Source organism: Hippocampus guttulatus, chromosome 13 (assembly GCF_054856545.1).
Source record: "Hippocampus guttulatus isolate MCC_2025c chromosome 13, RoL_Hgut_1.0, whole genome shotgun sequence".
Lineage (NCBI taxonomy): Eukaryota > Metazoa > Chordata > Actinopteri > Syngnathiformes > Syngnathidae > Hippocampus > Hippocampus guttulatus.
The window spans coordinates 16,400,631-16,416,265 of NC_141273.1; the positions used below are offsets into that span (position 1 = coordinate 16,400,631).

General features: G+C 46.4%; 1 protein-coding gene across 5 annotated transcripts; it reads left to right on the plus strand.

Moving 5' to 3' along the window:
* The first annotated feature begins 2,500 nt into the window (after window positions 1–2,500).
* LOC147196699 (putative cationic amino acid transporter) lies at window positions 2,501–15,151 on the plus strand. 5 transcript variants are annotated; one of them, XM_086127559.1, is made up of 11 exons: window positions 2,501–2,582; window positions 2,716–2,873; window positions 5,656–6,099; window positions 6,346–6,582; window positions 7,110–7,327; window positions 8,288–8,434; window positions 8,791–8,999; window positions 9,194–9,341; window positions 10,070–10,556; window positions 10,732–10,968; window positions 11,636–15,151. In XM_086127559.1, the coding sequence occupies exons 3-11, from the start codon at window positions 5,793–5,795 to the stop codon at window positions 11,899–11,901; spliced, it is 2,256 nt and encodes a 751-aa protein (XP_085983685.1). In that variant the 5' UTR covers window positions 2,501–2,582; window positions 2,716–2,873; window positions 5,656–5,792; the 3' UTR covers window positions 11,902–15,151. The 5 variants fall into 5 exon arrangements, with proteins under 5 accessions (XP_085983685.1, XP_085983687.1, XP_085983684.1 ...); XM_086127561.1 differs by adding an exon at window positions 3,053–3,096 and having other exon boundaries at window positions 2,515–2,873; XM_086127562.1 differs by having other exon boundaries at window positions 2,528–2,582; window positions 2,755–2,873.
* The last annotated feature ends 484 nt before the right edge of the window (window positions 15,152–15,635 follow it).

Consider the following 15,635-nt stretch of genomic DNA (forward strand, 5'->3'; position numbering starts at 1 on the left):
AAGCTATGTTGGAAGCCACATATCGATAACGTAAAAAGAAAAATAGCCAAAACCGTAGGGATCCTCTACAAAACCAAGGAAGTGCTAAATAAGAGATCTTTGTACACATTGTACACTTCATTATTATTACCATATATGACCTACTGTGTGGAAATATGGGGAAATGCCTGCAAAACAAACACACTCCCTATTCTCAACCTACAAAAAAAAGCAATTCGAATTATTAATAGATCAAAATATACGGAACCCACAAATCCACTATTTATCAAATTAAATACGATGAAATTTTATGACCTGGTTGACTTTAAAATCGCCCAATTAATGTACAAAGCACACAATAACCTGCTCTGCCAAAACATTCAGAAGTTTTTCGAAATTCGAGAAAGCAGCTATGATTTAAGAGGTACCAACTTATTCAAAAAACTCAAAACAAGAACAAACATCAAGCAAAGAAGTGTATCTATCAAAGGCGTTAATCTGTGGAATAATCTCGAAACGGACCTGAAAATGAGTAAATCGCTTGCTGAGTTCAAAAACAAATTCAAAAAAATAGTACAAACAACCTACATCAATCAGAGTTAAAATGATAAATTCAAAACATTAAATATAATGATAAATCAGAACTAAGTTGATAAATAGAGAAAGGTATATAAATATCCATTATGAATTTAAGAGAAAATTGACACAAGAGTGTCAGGGTGTGGAAGTATATAATCCCGATACAAACCAAAAGTTGTAAAAATATCACGGTTAAGGGTAAAGTATGAGCCTTAATGGAGACTTCTTTCTTCTTACTTTTCTGATTGATATAAAAATGATTTATTAGATACAATCACATAACGGGGTAGGACTAGATAAGTTTTTTACTTCTTCCTACTCCCTTGAACATAATAACTGTGTTGAATGAAGATTGATTTCTTTCTTTTTACTTTTTTTAATCTACCTTATTTTCTGTCAAATTATTACTGTATATATGTTTTATGTTCAATAAACAAACAAACAAACAAACAAACAAATCCTCACTAGGGTCGCGGGGGGTGCTGGAGCCTATCCCAGCCATCTCTGGGCAGTAGGCGGGGGACACCCTGAATCAGTTGCCAGCCAACCGCAGGGCACACAGAGACGAACAACCATCCACGCCCACACTCACACCTAGTGACAATTTAGAGCGTCCAATCAGCCTGACATGCATGGTTTTTTTGGAATGTGGGAGGAAACCGGAGCACCCGGAGAAAACCCACGCAGGCCCGGGGAGAACATGCAAACTCCACACAGGGAGGCCGGAGCTGGAATCGAACCCGGTACCTCTGCACTGTGAAGCCGACGTGCTAACCACTGGACTACCGGGCCGCCTAAAATGGTATAATGAATCCTAATTATAGAATCAGCCAACTCCAATTGCAAAAATCTTTTGGTTTAGTCCTAATTGGGTGTGATTTTTTTTTTCATTTGATTTGATCATTTTGTGCAAAATGAGACCGTTGTTTGCTGCAAATGTATTTTTCTTCTTCTCGTCCCTTGATGTCATTAAACATCAATCAGGCATGCCCCCCCCCCACCTCCGCCCAAACCAAAATGTCAACGGCGACCCCCGACCCCGACTTGTGACCTTTCGCATTCACCTGGCAGGTTGTTTGTTGCCACAGTTGCCACGGCGACACGTCATTGATCTGACTTCAGTCCAAATATGGCCGCTGCAATGCTGTGGTATGCTTTGGATTATGGTTGTTCCTTTGCTTCTCTGTATTTGGTGTTGGCTGTTTTGCCAGGCCTGATGTGTGTGCAAAGCTTCCTGAGTTTTTTGCGCACGCAGGTTTCGACCCTCCAAAACAGCAGCATTTTTTTTTTGCAAACGGCGCACAGTGACAGTGTGCAAAAAAAAAAAAACTTTCAATAACTTTTCATCTGAAGCATCTTTAAGTAAGGCAGCCAGATTTTGAAGACTATTGGATAAATGATCGAGGAGGAGTTTATTGAAATGTGACCTTTTTAAAACTCCCAAAATAGCACCTAATTCAAAGTCAGATTAAAAAGGCTTGACTTCCTCTTTAAGGCACACTACAGGTGTCAAACTCCGGTCCTCGCTATCCTACAAAATTTCCAGCTTCAGCTTTCCAATATCTATATTTATCTAGATGTTTTTTTTGTTTTGTTGTTGTTCCTATTCACAAAGGCATGCCTCGCCCCGGATCCGCACCGCCATTGGTCGCTTTCTTGCCTTCGCCCCGGCCCCTCCCTTGCGCAAAGTTTCTCGTTGCGCGTCCAAGTCATCCTCGGCGTCGTTCCGCTTGCCGGCAAACAATCGGCGACCAAAGCAAAGCCCGTGGGCGCACGTAAACGCGTTTTTGAGGAGTCAGACGACCGCAAATCGCCTCATATCCGCTGCAGCGGATGAAAAAAAAAAAAAAAACCTCCGCGCACGCGCGCGCACGCAGCTTCATAAATGATTTAAAGCTTTTTGCATCATCGTCCCCTCCCTCCCATGCACTCCTCCTCTTCTCTCCTCCCCATCCTCCCTCCTCTTCCTCCAGCCCGTAGATGCTGCTGCTGATGCGGGCATCGTTGCATCCAGCCATGCCGCAGTGAGTCCCCCCACGTTCCTCCTCTTCTTCCTCCTCGCCCACCATCTTCTCTTCACTTTTTATTTACCTTCAACCCCCCCTCCCCCTCTCCTCTCTTTGTTGTGCATTCCGCCCGGATGCACAACGGCTGAAGGTGATGCTGCAGCGGGCGTGTTTTCTTCCTCCTCACCAGCAGCAGCAGCGGCGGCGGCGGCCGGCCACGCGCGCCTCACCTTGACCGGGCAAGAGGCGCGGGGAGGCGGCGTTGGTGTGCGGCAAGACGTGGAGGGTTGGAACCTTTTTTACACGCGGGTGAGTTGAATCGATGTCGCGATCCATTCATCGATCGATCGCGTCGTTCTGGCACCCACGTGACATCATGTGTCACAGTCCAGAAGTGGGCTAATCCCTCATGACATGGCCTCGTCGCTCTCTCTCTCTCTCTCTCTCTCTCTCTATTTCTCTCGCTCACGCTCTCTTGACGTCGGCAGGCCGCCCCCCGCCCCCCTACCTAACTCCCTCCGAGACGCCACAGGTACTTAATCCGACTAAATTGGGAGGGAGGAGGGGTGGTTATAAATAAATAAAAGGCTAGCTTCTGAATTTGAATGTCAACTTTCCACGGCCTAAAACATGCGTTCACTGAAGGCAAAGATGCCAAGGTGAGGGTTTTGTTTTTTGAGAACGTTGTTCAAATGATGGTTGGAAAGCCACGGGTAGGATTTCAAACAAGGGGTTGGGTTTCTTTTTAGGGTAGTCAGGGTAAAAAAAAGAAAGTGAGGGTCTTTCCAAACTTGAATTAAGGTCCTCAATTAGTGTGTCAGGGGTTTTTGAAATTGGATTTTGATTTTTTTTTCTCTCCAAATTAGGGTTTTATGACAGGATCAGGGTGGCAAGTTATACACTCAAACTTGGATGGTTTTAAATAAGGATTTCAAGACAAAGGTAGGGTTTTAAATGAGTATTTATTCTTCTTATTATTATTATTATGGATCAGAACGCCTCAGTCAGACAAAAAAACCTGAGCGAGTGGAAACCGAGGATTACGTAACAGACAAATTTAGAAACGACAGATTGTGTGTGTGTGTGTGTGCGCGCGTGCGCGCGCAGTCCCCGAAGACATCATGAGATCAGAGTGCACTTTGTGGTGTGTGTAGCCTAGCTTGCTAGCATTGCAGTATTGGCCAACACTTTTCACACAACCGTATTTCTTCAAATCATGGCCCCGACTGCATTAGATGCCGTGGCCCGATGAGCCTCGACAACTCACTGACGCTTCCCTTTTACCATGATGTTGAAAAAAGGAAAAAACAAAACAAAACCAAAACACCCACATCAAGTTCAAAGACGCTATCATAAACCCGGCTGTGAACATGCTAACCTCTTAGTCCGTTGTGGACCTTGTTGTGAACCAAAACGGCAGCACCTACCTTTCAAATGATGTGTGTGTGTGTGTGTGTGTCTGTTTCTATGGTTCCATGTGTGCATGCGTGTGTTGGTGCCCGTGTATTTGAACAGTCCCACGTGGGCCAAACAAGGCGAAACACAAAGGCTTGGCAGGTGTTCCATCTGCTTGCCGCTTTGCCAACGGTGAAGATAAAAGGTCGGCCTCGCCTCCAGCCGAAAGGGCGGCGGGGGGGGGGGGGGGGGGGGGGTTATGTCCAAAAGGCAAACACACGTGCCACTTACAAGCAAGGTACAAAAGCCTCCCACAGCAACAACACGCCGCACTCCACACAGTGTTCGCGTGGCCACTTTGGGCCCCGTGTCCCAAGGGCGACCATTCCCTGGCAACCTAAGCAATCACAGGGCGGGCATTCATGTCTCGTGTGTGTGTGTGTGTATTAATGGCCACGTTGATGTTTGGTTCTTTCATTCATCTGCAAAACGTCAACACATCGGTCTGCCCTTTCATGCGCAAATCGATATGCGCGCACACACCCGTTAGCATATCTGTCTTTCTTTTTTACATAAGAAGCGACACGCGCGCACACACACACACACACACAAAAAAACCCCCACTCCGGGCTTGAAAAGAAACGTTTTCGTGGCAGACAAATGAGGGCGCTCATACGGTAATGGCTATCATGGGTAGAGTGGTTGAGATGACATCCGAGTGGCGACGTGGGCGTGCGGCTCGTCACTTGAGTGTTTGCTCACCAAAGTGCGGGTTGAGGTGAAGTGAAGAGGCCCCACCGCACTTGCCATTTGGAACTAATGGCACTTTTTTTTCTTTTTTCAACGGCAAGCGTCAGATGCACATAATTGAGAGTTGGGGATGGGTGCGGGGGGGGGGGGGGGGGATCAGGCTATTACACTCGCTTAGGTTGTTTTGTACACCCGCCCCCAAAACCCAACTTTTTGGGTCATTCATTTGACTCAAAAAGTTGGGTCAACTGAATAACCCATTCAAAAAATGAATTGTTTTGTACCCCAAAAAAAGCCAACAAAATTGGGTTGTTTTGTGAGTTCTCCATTCGAACCAAATTTTTTTTGGGTTGTTCCATTTTTTTTTTAACCAATATGGGTTATTTTTGAGAATGTTTTCAGAATGCTTTAGGAGCATGATGTCAGTTTGATTAATTTTTTTGTTGTTGTTTTAATTCTTAAAAAAGCAAATTAGCAGTTTCACGGATGAAGTCAAAATAGTCCATCATGACTGGTTGTCTCTGACCCATGTCTGAAATGAAGTACTCCAAAAAACATTGGGTCAAAAATAAACCAAATTAGGTCAATATCGGACTGAGCCAACTTTTTCATTAATACCCCCCCCCCCACCCCCCTCCCCCAAAAAAATACCAACATTGGATTTTTGGGGGATAAAACAAAACCAAAATTGGTGTTGTTTTGTGATTTATTTATTCGACCCAACTTTTGGTTCAACAAACTACCCCAAAAGTTGTGTCGGTCAATTTTTGATCCATGTGGGTTATTTTTGAGCAAACATTTTGGGTTAAACAAAAACGACAAACTGACATTGAGTTAAAGAGGGGACCGAGTCATTAATTCATAAGACCATAAAACAACCGTGAAAATGGCATTGTTTTCTTCTGAACAATATAAATTGAGTTTTTGTTCCATTTCTTTTTTCTAGATCATTTCTCACCACGTGGGGACCAAAACTCCAGTGACCCAAGAACTTGATCTCACCTTTAGAATAACGCCCCTCCTCGCCACATCCAACCATCAAAGAAAAAACTAAAAATTCTGCCTTGACTCTCAACTCTCGGCATGAGTGCCCTGGCAGGCAAGCTGGACCCGCGGCGGGTCCAATGGGGTGCCATGTGGCACACCTTTACGTCGCGCGTCCTGAGAACCAAGCCCGTGGAGTCCATGCTGGACTCGGCCATGTCGGGCACGGGCCCGCACGGCACCCGGCTGGCCCGCGTGCTGTCCACCGTGGACCTGGTGTCGCTCGGCGTGGGCAGCTGCGTGGGCACAGGGATGTACGTGGTGTCGGGCCTGGTGGCCAAAGAAATGGCCGGCCCCGGCGTCATCGTGTCCTTCATCATCGCCGCCGTGGCCTCCATTTTATCAGGTGAGGGACTCCCTCTTTTCCGGCTGCCTCATCGGTCCAATCGAAATCCAGACTGCCTCCAATTTACCAACATGTCATGTTCCAGAAGGCTCTTGGCATCCTGAATTGCCGATAATTATTATTATTTTTTTTAACGATAGTCGTTCCATATTCCAGCCATGTTTCGCTCGGTCCGGTGAGGCGTCACAAGTTTTGCCCCGAACCGCTTCTTTAACGACTGCCGGTCTGTCTGACGATCTGCGGCAGGAGTGTGTTACGCCGAGTTTGGCGTGCGCGTGCCAAAGACCACCGGCTCGGCCTACACGTACAGCTACGTGACGGTGGGCGAGTGCGTGGCCTTCTTCATCGGCTGGAACCTGATCCTGGAGTACCTGATCGGCACGGCGGCGGGCGCCTCGGCGCTCAGCAGCATGGCCGACTCGCTGGCCAATCACAGCATCAGCGACTTCATGACGACGCACATCGGAACGCTCAACGGCTTTGGTGAGTCGGGGTGGCCTCGTTGGAGACGACTTAGTCAGTTACACCCCTAACATACAGACATATGCGTGTACAAGTATGATGTACATATGTATGTATACACATGCATATATATGTGTATATATATATATATATATATATATATATATATATATATATATATATATATATTGTATATATAGCTTCAATTAATTTGGATTCCAAATTTTCATCTGGCAAAGCAATCCCAAATTTTGCTTCTTAGAAGCGAGTCACGATCATTCCCCAGATGGTCAGACAAGTGGGGAGCGGCTCATGGTTTTTAATTGCAAAAGTGAAGGATATGCTGCCATGTGGCGGTGCGGTCGCCTGGCAACACGACGATCGCATCACCCGAGCCGGGCTCCCTTAGCTGGCGCTCTCGCTTGCGCGGCAGAACTGCAGCCAACCGCAAACATTGACTGTGAAGCACCCGCACGCTTGACACCGTGTGGAAAAAGAAGCAATGTTTGGCCGAAAGAAAGTTCCATTTTCTTGTTCTTTTTGTTCAGGTAAAGGAGAGCAGTCATATCCGGACCTGCTGGCGCTGCTCATCGCGCTGTTGGTGACGGTGATCGTGGCGCTGGGGGTGAAGAACTCTGTGGGCTTGAACAACGTGCTGAACGTCATCAACCTGCTGGTGTGGCTCTTCTTGATGGTGGCCGGGCTCTTCTTCGTCAACGGCGACAACTGGGAACACGGAAGATTCCTGCCTTTCGGCTGGTCGGGGGTACGTCAAAATCGGTGGCGTGCGGTGAGGTGCATGGTTGGTGAGGCACTGGCTCCTTTGGTGTCAGATTTACAAATATAGTATACAAAGCAAAAAAGGCTGGCTTATTCAATTGGCTAAACATTATATTTGCGACATGCAGATATACGGCAAGCAGCACGAGCCAGTTGCACGTATCGACCCAGTTTGTGATGATTGCGCAATGCAATGTGCATTCAGAGGTGAGGCTCTGCCTCACCTGCCTCCCCTGACCGCACGTCTCTGGTCAAAATACAGGGGGGGGCGGGGACGCGGACATATTTTTTCAATTCTGGTACGTAAAGAATGTACAGTGGTACGATTCTCCATATGGTGTCTCGTCGGTGAGGAACCTCATTTGCCGATAATTACGAACGTCTCTTCAAACGAAATGTTCCAGTTACAAAACGCCTTCACAGGAAAATATTGCATCAAGTTACGAAAGAAATGTCAAGATACTAAAAGTAAAAATACGTTTTGGGCTGCTCCTCGCAACTCTGAGTTACCTGAACGCAACATACTGATAGCTGCTCTGCTATTGGCTATTACCAAACATCTTCCTGGCATCCCATTGGCTACGAGGGACCGCTACCATACGTGTCTGTGTGTGTAGATAGATAGTTATACGTCTATGTAGCGTCCTCGTCATTGCATTTGCAAGTATGGATCGATAAATAACATCTAAATACAGGCCATTATTACTGTAAGTTTTACAATATATGGTACTTATTTTGTTTACATTATTTTATTTACAGGCTAGATTAAAAGTGACTGAAAATGTGCAAAATGTGTTTAAAAAATTGTGTTCTTGAAAATGTTTTTTTTTTTCAACTTTCATTTCATAGTTCATATCATTTTTTAAAAAATAACATGATACAAAATACATCACATTTGAAAACCATCTTGTATTTTTCATGTCGGCGCTCTTTCTCTGCGTCGCAGGTGATGCAAGGCGCCGCCACGTGCTTCTACGCCTTCATCGGCTTCGACATCATCGCCACGACGGGAGAGGAAGCCAAAAGTCCCAACACGTCCATCCCGTACGCCATAACCGCCTCGCTGGTCACGTGTCTCACGGCCTACGTGTCGGTAGGTTGCAGGGGAAACCGCACACCTACAGCCTCCCGGGCGCCGCGCTACAACTATCTGCATCTTATTTGTGAGTCCGACATGTTGGATGATGGTTGCCAGGGGCAACGGCCGCCTCCGAAGAAGACGGAGGCCCCGTGGTGGCGGAATCTGGTTAACTGCATCGAGTGCGATGTTTTTGCACCGCCCTTGTCTCAGCATGTTAGCGGGATTTCAAGGGACGGAGCCCTCTCTGGCCACCCCTCATCTTGGGGGGGGGGACAATTTTTGTAGCTGTGAATTTGTTTCCATTTCCCCATGGGTGCAGTATTCTCAGATCTCTTGGGTCTCTGCCCAAATTCTGGTTTCGCCGGCAGGTGTCCGTCATCTTGACCCTGATGGTCCCCTACGACCAGATCGACGCCGACGCCCCGCTGATGGAGATGTTCGCCGCGCACGGCTGCATGTTCGCCAAGTACATCGTGGCGGTGGGCTCCATCGCCGGGCTCACCGTCTCGCTGCTGGGCTCGCTCTTCCCCATGCCCCGGGTCATCTACGCCATGGCGGGCGACGGCCTGCTCTTCAAGTCAGTTTTATTTAGTTTTTGGGGGGGGACGCGGGGGCGTAGTTCTCGTACTGGGCTCAGGGGTCTCTAAAATCATCATTTTGTTGTATCATTTAATAATATTTTTTAAATTCACCTCCCTAAGCCGTCTCCTGCTTTATACCTTCTGGCGGACTTTTTTGCAAGTGTGGGCTTGCGTGTGTGATTGCACGCAGGTTCTTGGCCAACGTGTCATCGTACACGGAGACCCCCGCCGTGGCCTGCGTGGTGTCGGGCTTCCTGGCCGCACTCTTGTCCCTGCTGGTCAGCCTCCGAGATCTCATCGAGATGATGTCCATCGGCACACTGCTGGCGTACACTCTGGTGAGGACAAGAGCAACGATGTCTTGGGTTCGTTCGGAACCCGCACACGAAATGTGCTCACGTGCCAGTTCAGCTGTCCTGAGCTGCGGCGCGCACTTTCCTCGTTGCCCTCAATCTCCGAATATGTAAATGTAGAGGAGCCACGATGTGTCAAATGCTGCGTGAATTTTGCAGTATTCGATCCTGCTATTGGTGAAAAAAAAAAAAGTATGAATTGGTGCTACCGTTAGCTTAGCATCTGTGCTTGACGTGGCTGGATTACACTCCGCATACTCCACTTTTCTTTTTGGCCTACCTTAGTCTCTATTCAATCAACTGGAGAAGTGTTTTCGTTTGATGCGTCGGAAATTCCAAAAATTAGTACACATACTCATGTTAGTTCGGCCCGGGATGGCTCGCTAGCCCCTGAGTCGCGTCGCAACTCCACAGTCTCCACTTTACCGCAACGCTTTTCTCTTCCGTTGCACTCGGTCCACTCAAGGTACAAATCGTCTTGAGTGTTGAGCGATGCCTGCCGGATTTGAAAACTTCCCACACTACTGCGGGTCAGAAATGTTAAAAATAAACGCACACGCTAAGGTTAGCATAGCCTCATCAGCAACATCAAACATCGCAGACCGCACCATGGATGAAAAAGACGAATTTCGTTCTGAGCGACCCATTCCGTGCAACGCGAATTTAGTTTCCCGCCGCCAGAGAGATCGGTTACACGTCGTGTACTCGCGCAGGTGAGCCTCTGCGTGCTCCTGCTGCGTTACCAGCCCGAGGGCGACATCCACGGCCTCGTCAACTTCCTGTCCGAGGAGCAGAACGTCAAGAGGAAGGAAGGCGTCCTGGCCGAGTGCGAGAAGGACGCCTGCTCGCCCGGCCGCGACGATGCGGACGAGACCACCAACACGTGCGGTGCCAAGAACCTGCCCTCCCTGGGCGACAACGAAATGCTGATCGGCAAGCCTGACAAGAACGCCTACGCCGCCGGCCACCCCAACTACGGCACGGTGGACATGGGCAGCGGCATCGAGGCCGAGGAGTCGGAGGGCGGAGCGACGTGGCGGCTCAAGAAACTGCTGGGGCCCCGCTACTACACCCTGAGGATTCGACTGGGACTCCCGGGGAAGATGGACCGGCCCACTGTCGCTACGGGGAAAACCGTCACCGTGTGTGTGCTGTTGCTTTTCCTTTTCATGTTCGTTTTCTGCTCCTTTATCATATTTGGTAAGTATGGACGTTCTCATTGGAATCTTTACCGGAGATATTGTTAAATTATTGCCACTTTTGGAATGAAATTATTGCTACTTGGTGACTCCCTCAGTAAAAAACAAAAATCAATGATAAGGCCGTCACTGCTATAATATAAAGGACTTGATTTTTTTTACTTCCCGTCGTCCAGGCGCGAGCAGCATCGGGGAGGCTCGCTGGTGGGCTGTGCTCCTCCTGATCTTGTTGGTAGCGGCGCTGGCGCTGCTGGTGGTCATCATCCTGCAGCAGCCGGAGAACCCCAAGCGGCTGCCCTACATGGCGCCCTGCGTGCCCTTCGTGCCCGCCTGCGCCATGCTGGTCAACATCTACCTCATGCTCAAACTCTCCGCCATCACCTGGATACGATTCTCCATATGGTGTCTCGTCGGTGAGGAACCTCATTTGCCGATAATTACGAACGTCTCTTCATACGAAATTTTCAAGTTACAAAACGCCTCAACAGGAAAATATCGCCTCTTGTTACGAAAGAAATTTCAAGATACGAAAGATAAAAATACAGTATGGGCTGCTACTCGCAGCTCCGAGGTTCCTGAACGCACCATACTTATAGCTGCTCTGCCATTGGCTATTACCGAGCATCATCCTGGCATCCCATTGGCTAACAGGGACCTCTACCGAAGGTGTCTGTGTTTAGATAGATCAATATATGTATATGCAGCGTCCTCGTCATTCGCCCCTCGGGCCATGAGGCGTTTTATGGAAATGTTTGCCTTGGCCATTTTGGAAGGATCATTCAAAGCCGACCAAAGTAAACATCCTTGGATCGGTTCTTTACAAATCGCCAGGCAAAAACCACTTGTGAGAGAGAACATGAAGATGAAAAGTGAAATGACCATCATTTTTATTCTTTACTCTATTCTTTTTCCATTATACACTCATATCTATTGCGCAATAATTGAATGGTAACATGATTTGTTCCATATTTTGATGCATTTTTTTGCTTCAGGAAACATTTATGTCAGAATTTTGCGCGGGCTTGGAACGGATTAGGCCATTTACATGGAAAATGAGTCTCTACTTACATGTCTCCGCAGGCGTGCTCATCTATTTCGGCTACGGCATGTGGAACAGCACCTTGGAGATCACGGCCCGGGAGAACGAGGTGCACGCTTCCACCTACCAGCGCTACGACCAAGGCGTGGACGAGGGCTTCTGCGGCTTCGACGACGACTTCTACCCGCCGTCCGAGGTGGCGTCGGGCCCGGCGGGCAGAGCGCCGCAGGCCCAGCCGGAGAGCGATGGGACGCCCGTTCGCAGGGCCGGCGCCGCCCCAGTGGAGGAGGACCCCGTGGATTTCTGACTGCCTCGAGTGGTGGGCCGAGCGGGAGTTTGGTGGTCGCCGGGCAAGTGTGCATGCCAGCATGTGGGTGGGTTGTTGTTCGTGTGTGGATTCCGTGGGCTACGTTGCCAATCCCCCACCACCCCCTAACCCTCACCCCCTTTGCTACGTCCTTCGCCGGTTTTCACCACAAAAACAAAACAAAAACACTGATAACAAAGTGCAGACGCTGCAGATTGGAGGGCTCGCTTTGCGTTCGCGCAGAGGACAAAAAAGTCACGAGAAGTCACGACAAGTCAGCGGGTCTTCTTATCAGAGTGAAAATGTTTAGAGAAAAAAAAAATGGCTAAACCAGAGATGGGCAAAGTTTGTGTTCGAGGGTCAGGGTTAATTTTGAAATATGACAAATTTAATTCATTTGAGGCTGAGGATTCAAAAAAAATGTTTGTTTTATTCAGGCTTGTTATTTATTCTAATATTCATCTTATCATAAATTTTAATTAATATATGACCTGGTTGTTGAATGTGATGAATAAATAAAAAAAATATATATATATCGGATGAATGAGTAAAAAAAGAAAAAGCCATTCGGCTCAATTAATTCATTTCAATTTATTCATTAAATTTAAAAAACTGTTTTACATGACAAATATAACAATGATGATGGATTTGAGAAGAAAAAGTCAATCAACAAAATGTGATCGGACTTCGAATGATCTCAATTGTGGGCCGGCCGGTTGAACTTTGTCGACTTTGCCCAGCCCTGATTTTTTGTTAATGGTTTTTTTTTTTTTGTTATCCAACACGAGCAAGAGGACTGAAGATTTCCACCTTGTCACACTTTGTACTCTGACTCACTTTGCTTGCGATAGTGCCTTCATGTTTCCGTGACGGGAGCTTTGTTTGGGGTTTTCTTTGCTTTTGGTTCTCTGTGTCTGTGTTTGTTGCGTTGCGCATGTGGCACTCGCTTCCTGTGCACGGTGTTTTGTTCAAAAATAGACGACGTTGATTTTTTTGGGGTGAGGGTGTTCTTTGTTTTTTTTTTCCGTGTGCATGCTTTTTGAAAGACACTGCACACTTCTTGCTGCTTCCTGGCCTCTCAACTACTCCACTTTGGATTTGTTTCTTGTCGAGATGGACATCAAGCTAAAAAAAAGAAAAAAAAATCACGTATCGGTCACAACCCCCCCCCCCCCATCCCCCACACCCCCTGTCGACTTTGTAGCATACTCTGTTCAAATTTGTGACCAATCGAGTACGATATTATTTGATTTATAGCCATGTGGCGTAGCCTTTAAGTCCGCTAGCTGGATGCTAATGCTAGCACACCATGGCAAATGCCAAAGACGTGCTCACGAATAGCATCTCTGTGGCGGATATAACCCTCGAATCAATGGATGTTTGGAACAAAACTGGTGGGGCAACACATGAAGACAGACATTATCAACACTCAAGGGCATGTATTATTTATCCTCTGCGATGAAAGACTAAGATTATCATGACTATTAGAACAACAATTGACCTGAAGCAAAAAGCGTGGCAAAGAACTGTGTGGCTGTTTTTCAGCTTGGTTTCCCCCCCTGAAATTTGTTAAAAGCAACCGTTGTTCACAGACGTCAATATTTCATACATGACTTTTTGAATATTTGTGTAAATATGAATGTAGCCTCTTCCCCACCTTTGCATGTTCAAGTGTCGTGATCAGTGTTCCGTCACCGAAATTGTGCATTTGGAGAATGGATCAACTCAAATTTGCAGTTTTGGCATGTTTTTGGCTTTGTGTTGACAGTACGTTTTTTTTGTGGGGGGGTTGGGTATGTTTCGTGTCCCCTGCGCCTCGTCCGTTGTGCGCCCCTCTTTGCTGCATCCGTTCCCTTTTTTTAAAGGTGAAGCCTTATTTGTTGAATGCACTAAACCTAAGGATGCCACGCCAATCCCCGCCCTACCTCTGCCTGCATCACATGATCGCCAAGCCACACCCCCTCCTATTTCGTGACTGTGCGAAGGTTCCAGATGGACCCTGACGCAGCACCACGTAACACTCCGCCCGTGGACCTTAATCACCTCCCAACTCAGCCAAAGGCAGTCACAGCTCAGCCAAAACGACGACAAATTCAGGCACCGCCGAGCCTGAGATGCTGGATTGTAAAAATGCTGCGTGTGTGTGCGTGTGTGTTTACTTCTATATAAGCGTGTGTTAAGTGTGAAGCATGCACAAGACTGTCCATGTCGTACTGCATGCAGTGGTGACACAAAAAAATAAAACAAAAAAATATGACACATTCACACCAGCCAATGATCTCCACACATTTGAGAATTTCGTAGGAAATTTGACCCAAAAAAGACATGCGAATTTGGCAAATCAAAAAGTAAACCACAAAAGGGTTAAATATTTTTGAGTGGATGAAATGTTAAATTATCCATTGACAAACTGTTAAAAAAAAAACACCCAAATAATGCCTATCCCCCCCAAAAAAAAAATCACAGAAAATTTTGTATTTGGCGACAAGTTAAGTACTAAATTAGTGAACGGTACCAAAAAAAAATCGCAAATTTAGGAAATCACAAACCGCTAGCGGTGACAGAAAGTTCACTTCGCTCAAAATGTGGGGAAAAAAAAGCTCTCAGTCCTGATTGAAAGAATCATCCAAAAAGTGAACCGCTGACTCCAGAATTCAGAAAAAAAATGTCTGGCTAACATGGCTCCATCTCCCACATTGGCAACGATCAGTTCCATTTGGAGCGTTTCCAAGTGGCCACGATGACTTCATCTCAGAATTTTGAAATTTCCGAAAAACAACATAAAGAGCACTTAGCAAGTATTTTTCTACAGCGACTTCCTGTGAAAAGAAAACAAAATCTAGCTAGTTGAGAAGCGGGAAGACGTGCAGAGAATATTTTAATACGATTTAACAAAACAATATTGATTTGTTTTCCCCTCCCCCTCCCCTCCTCCGTGTTCTTTCTCTGCGCGTACGTTTGTCGTCGTCTCTGGAATACGGAATTAACTGAACAGATGAGATGTGTTCTTTTCCTGTGTTTTGTTGTTTTGGTACTATGTCAGATGTGTGTGTTTATGTTTTAATTACCGGTATAATTATTATGATTATGGATTTCTTCCGTGTGTACGTGTGTGTGAGTTGTTAACTTGCTCTGGGGTGCTTTGATTTTTATTTTTTTCTCTTTCTGCCGACTTGTGCTGTTGTTGTTTTCATGCAACAAGGAAAGTTATTTATTGCAAATATAAAAGAACCCCGCCCCCAAATTCTGACATGGTCTTTGCACTTTCATTGACATGTTCAACTCAGGTTGTGTTTCAATGTAAGGTTTTAAACTCGAGATGGGGTCTTCGAGTAGGGTTTAAAAACACAGGTTATGATTTCAAATTCGGGTTTTATAACTTGGATTAGGGCCTCAAATAAGTTTTTTTTTTTCAACTAATGTGACCTTTCAAAGTAGGGTATTAAATTAAGGGTAGGACTTCAAAGTAGGGTCGTAAACATGGGTTAGAGTTTTCAAGTAGAGCTTTAAAGGAGGGTTAGGGTTTCAAATTAGGGTTTTAAACTGGGCCGCAGAAGAAAATAATGGTTCAAAATAGCGTTAGCGTTTGTGTTTTAAATTAGGGTTTTAAACTGAGGTTCGGGTTTGAAAGTAGGGTTTGTGTTTCAAAGTAGGGTTTCAAACTTGGGTTAAGGTTTTTAATTAGGGTCCTAAAAGGAGATTATGTTTCAAATTAGGGTTTAACCTGGGGTTAG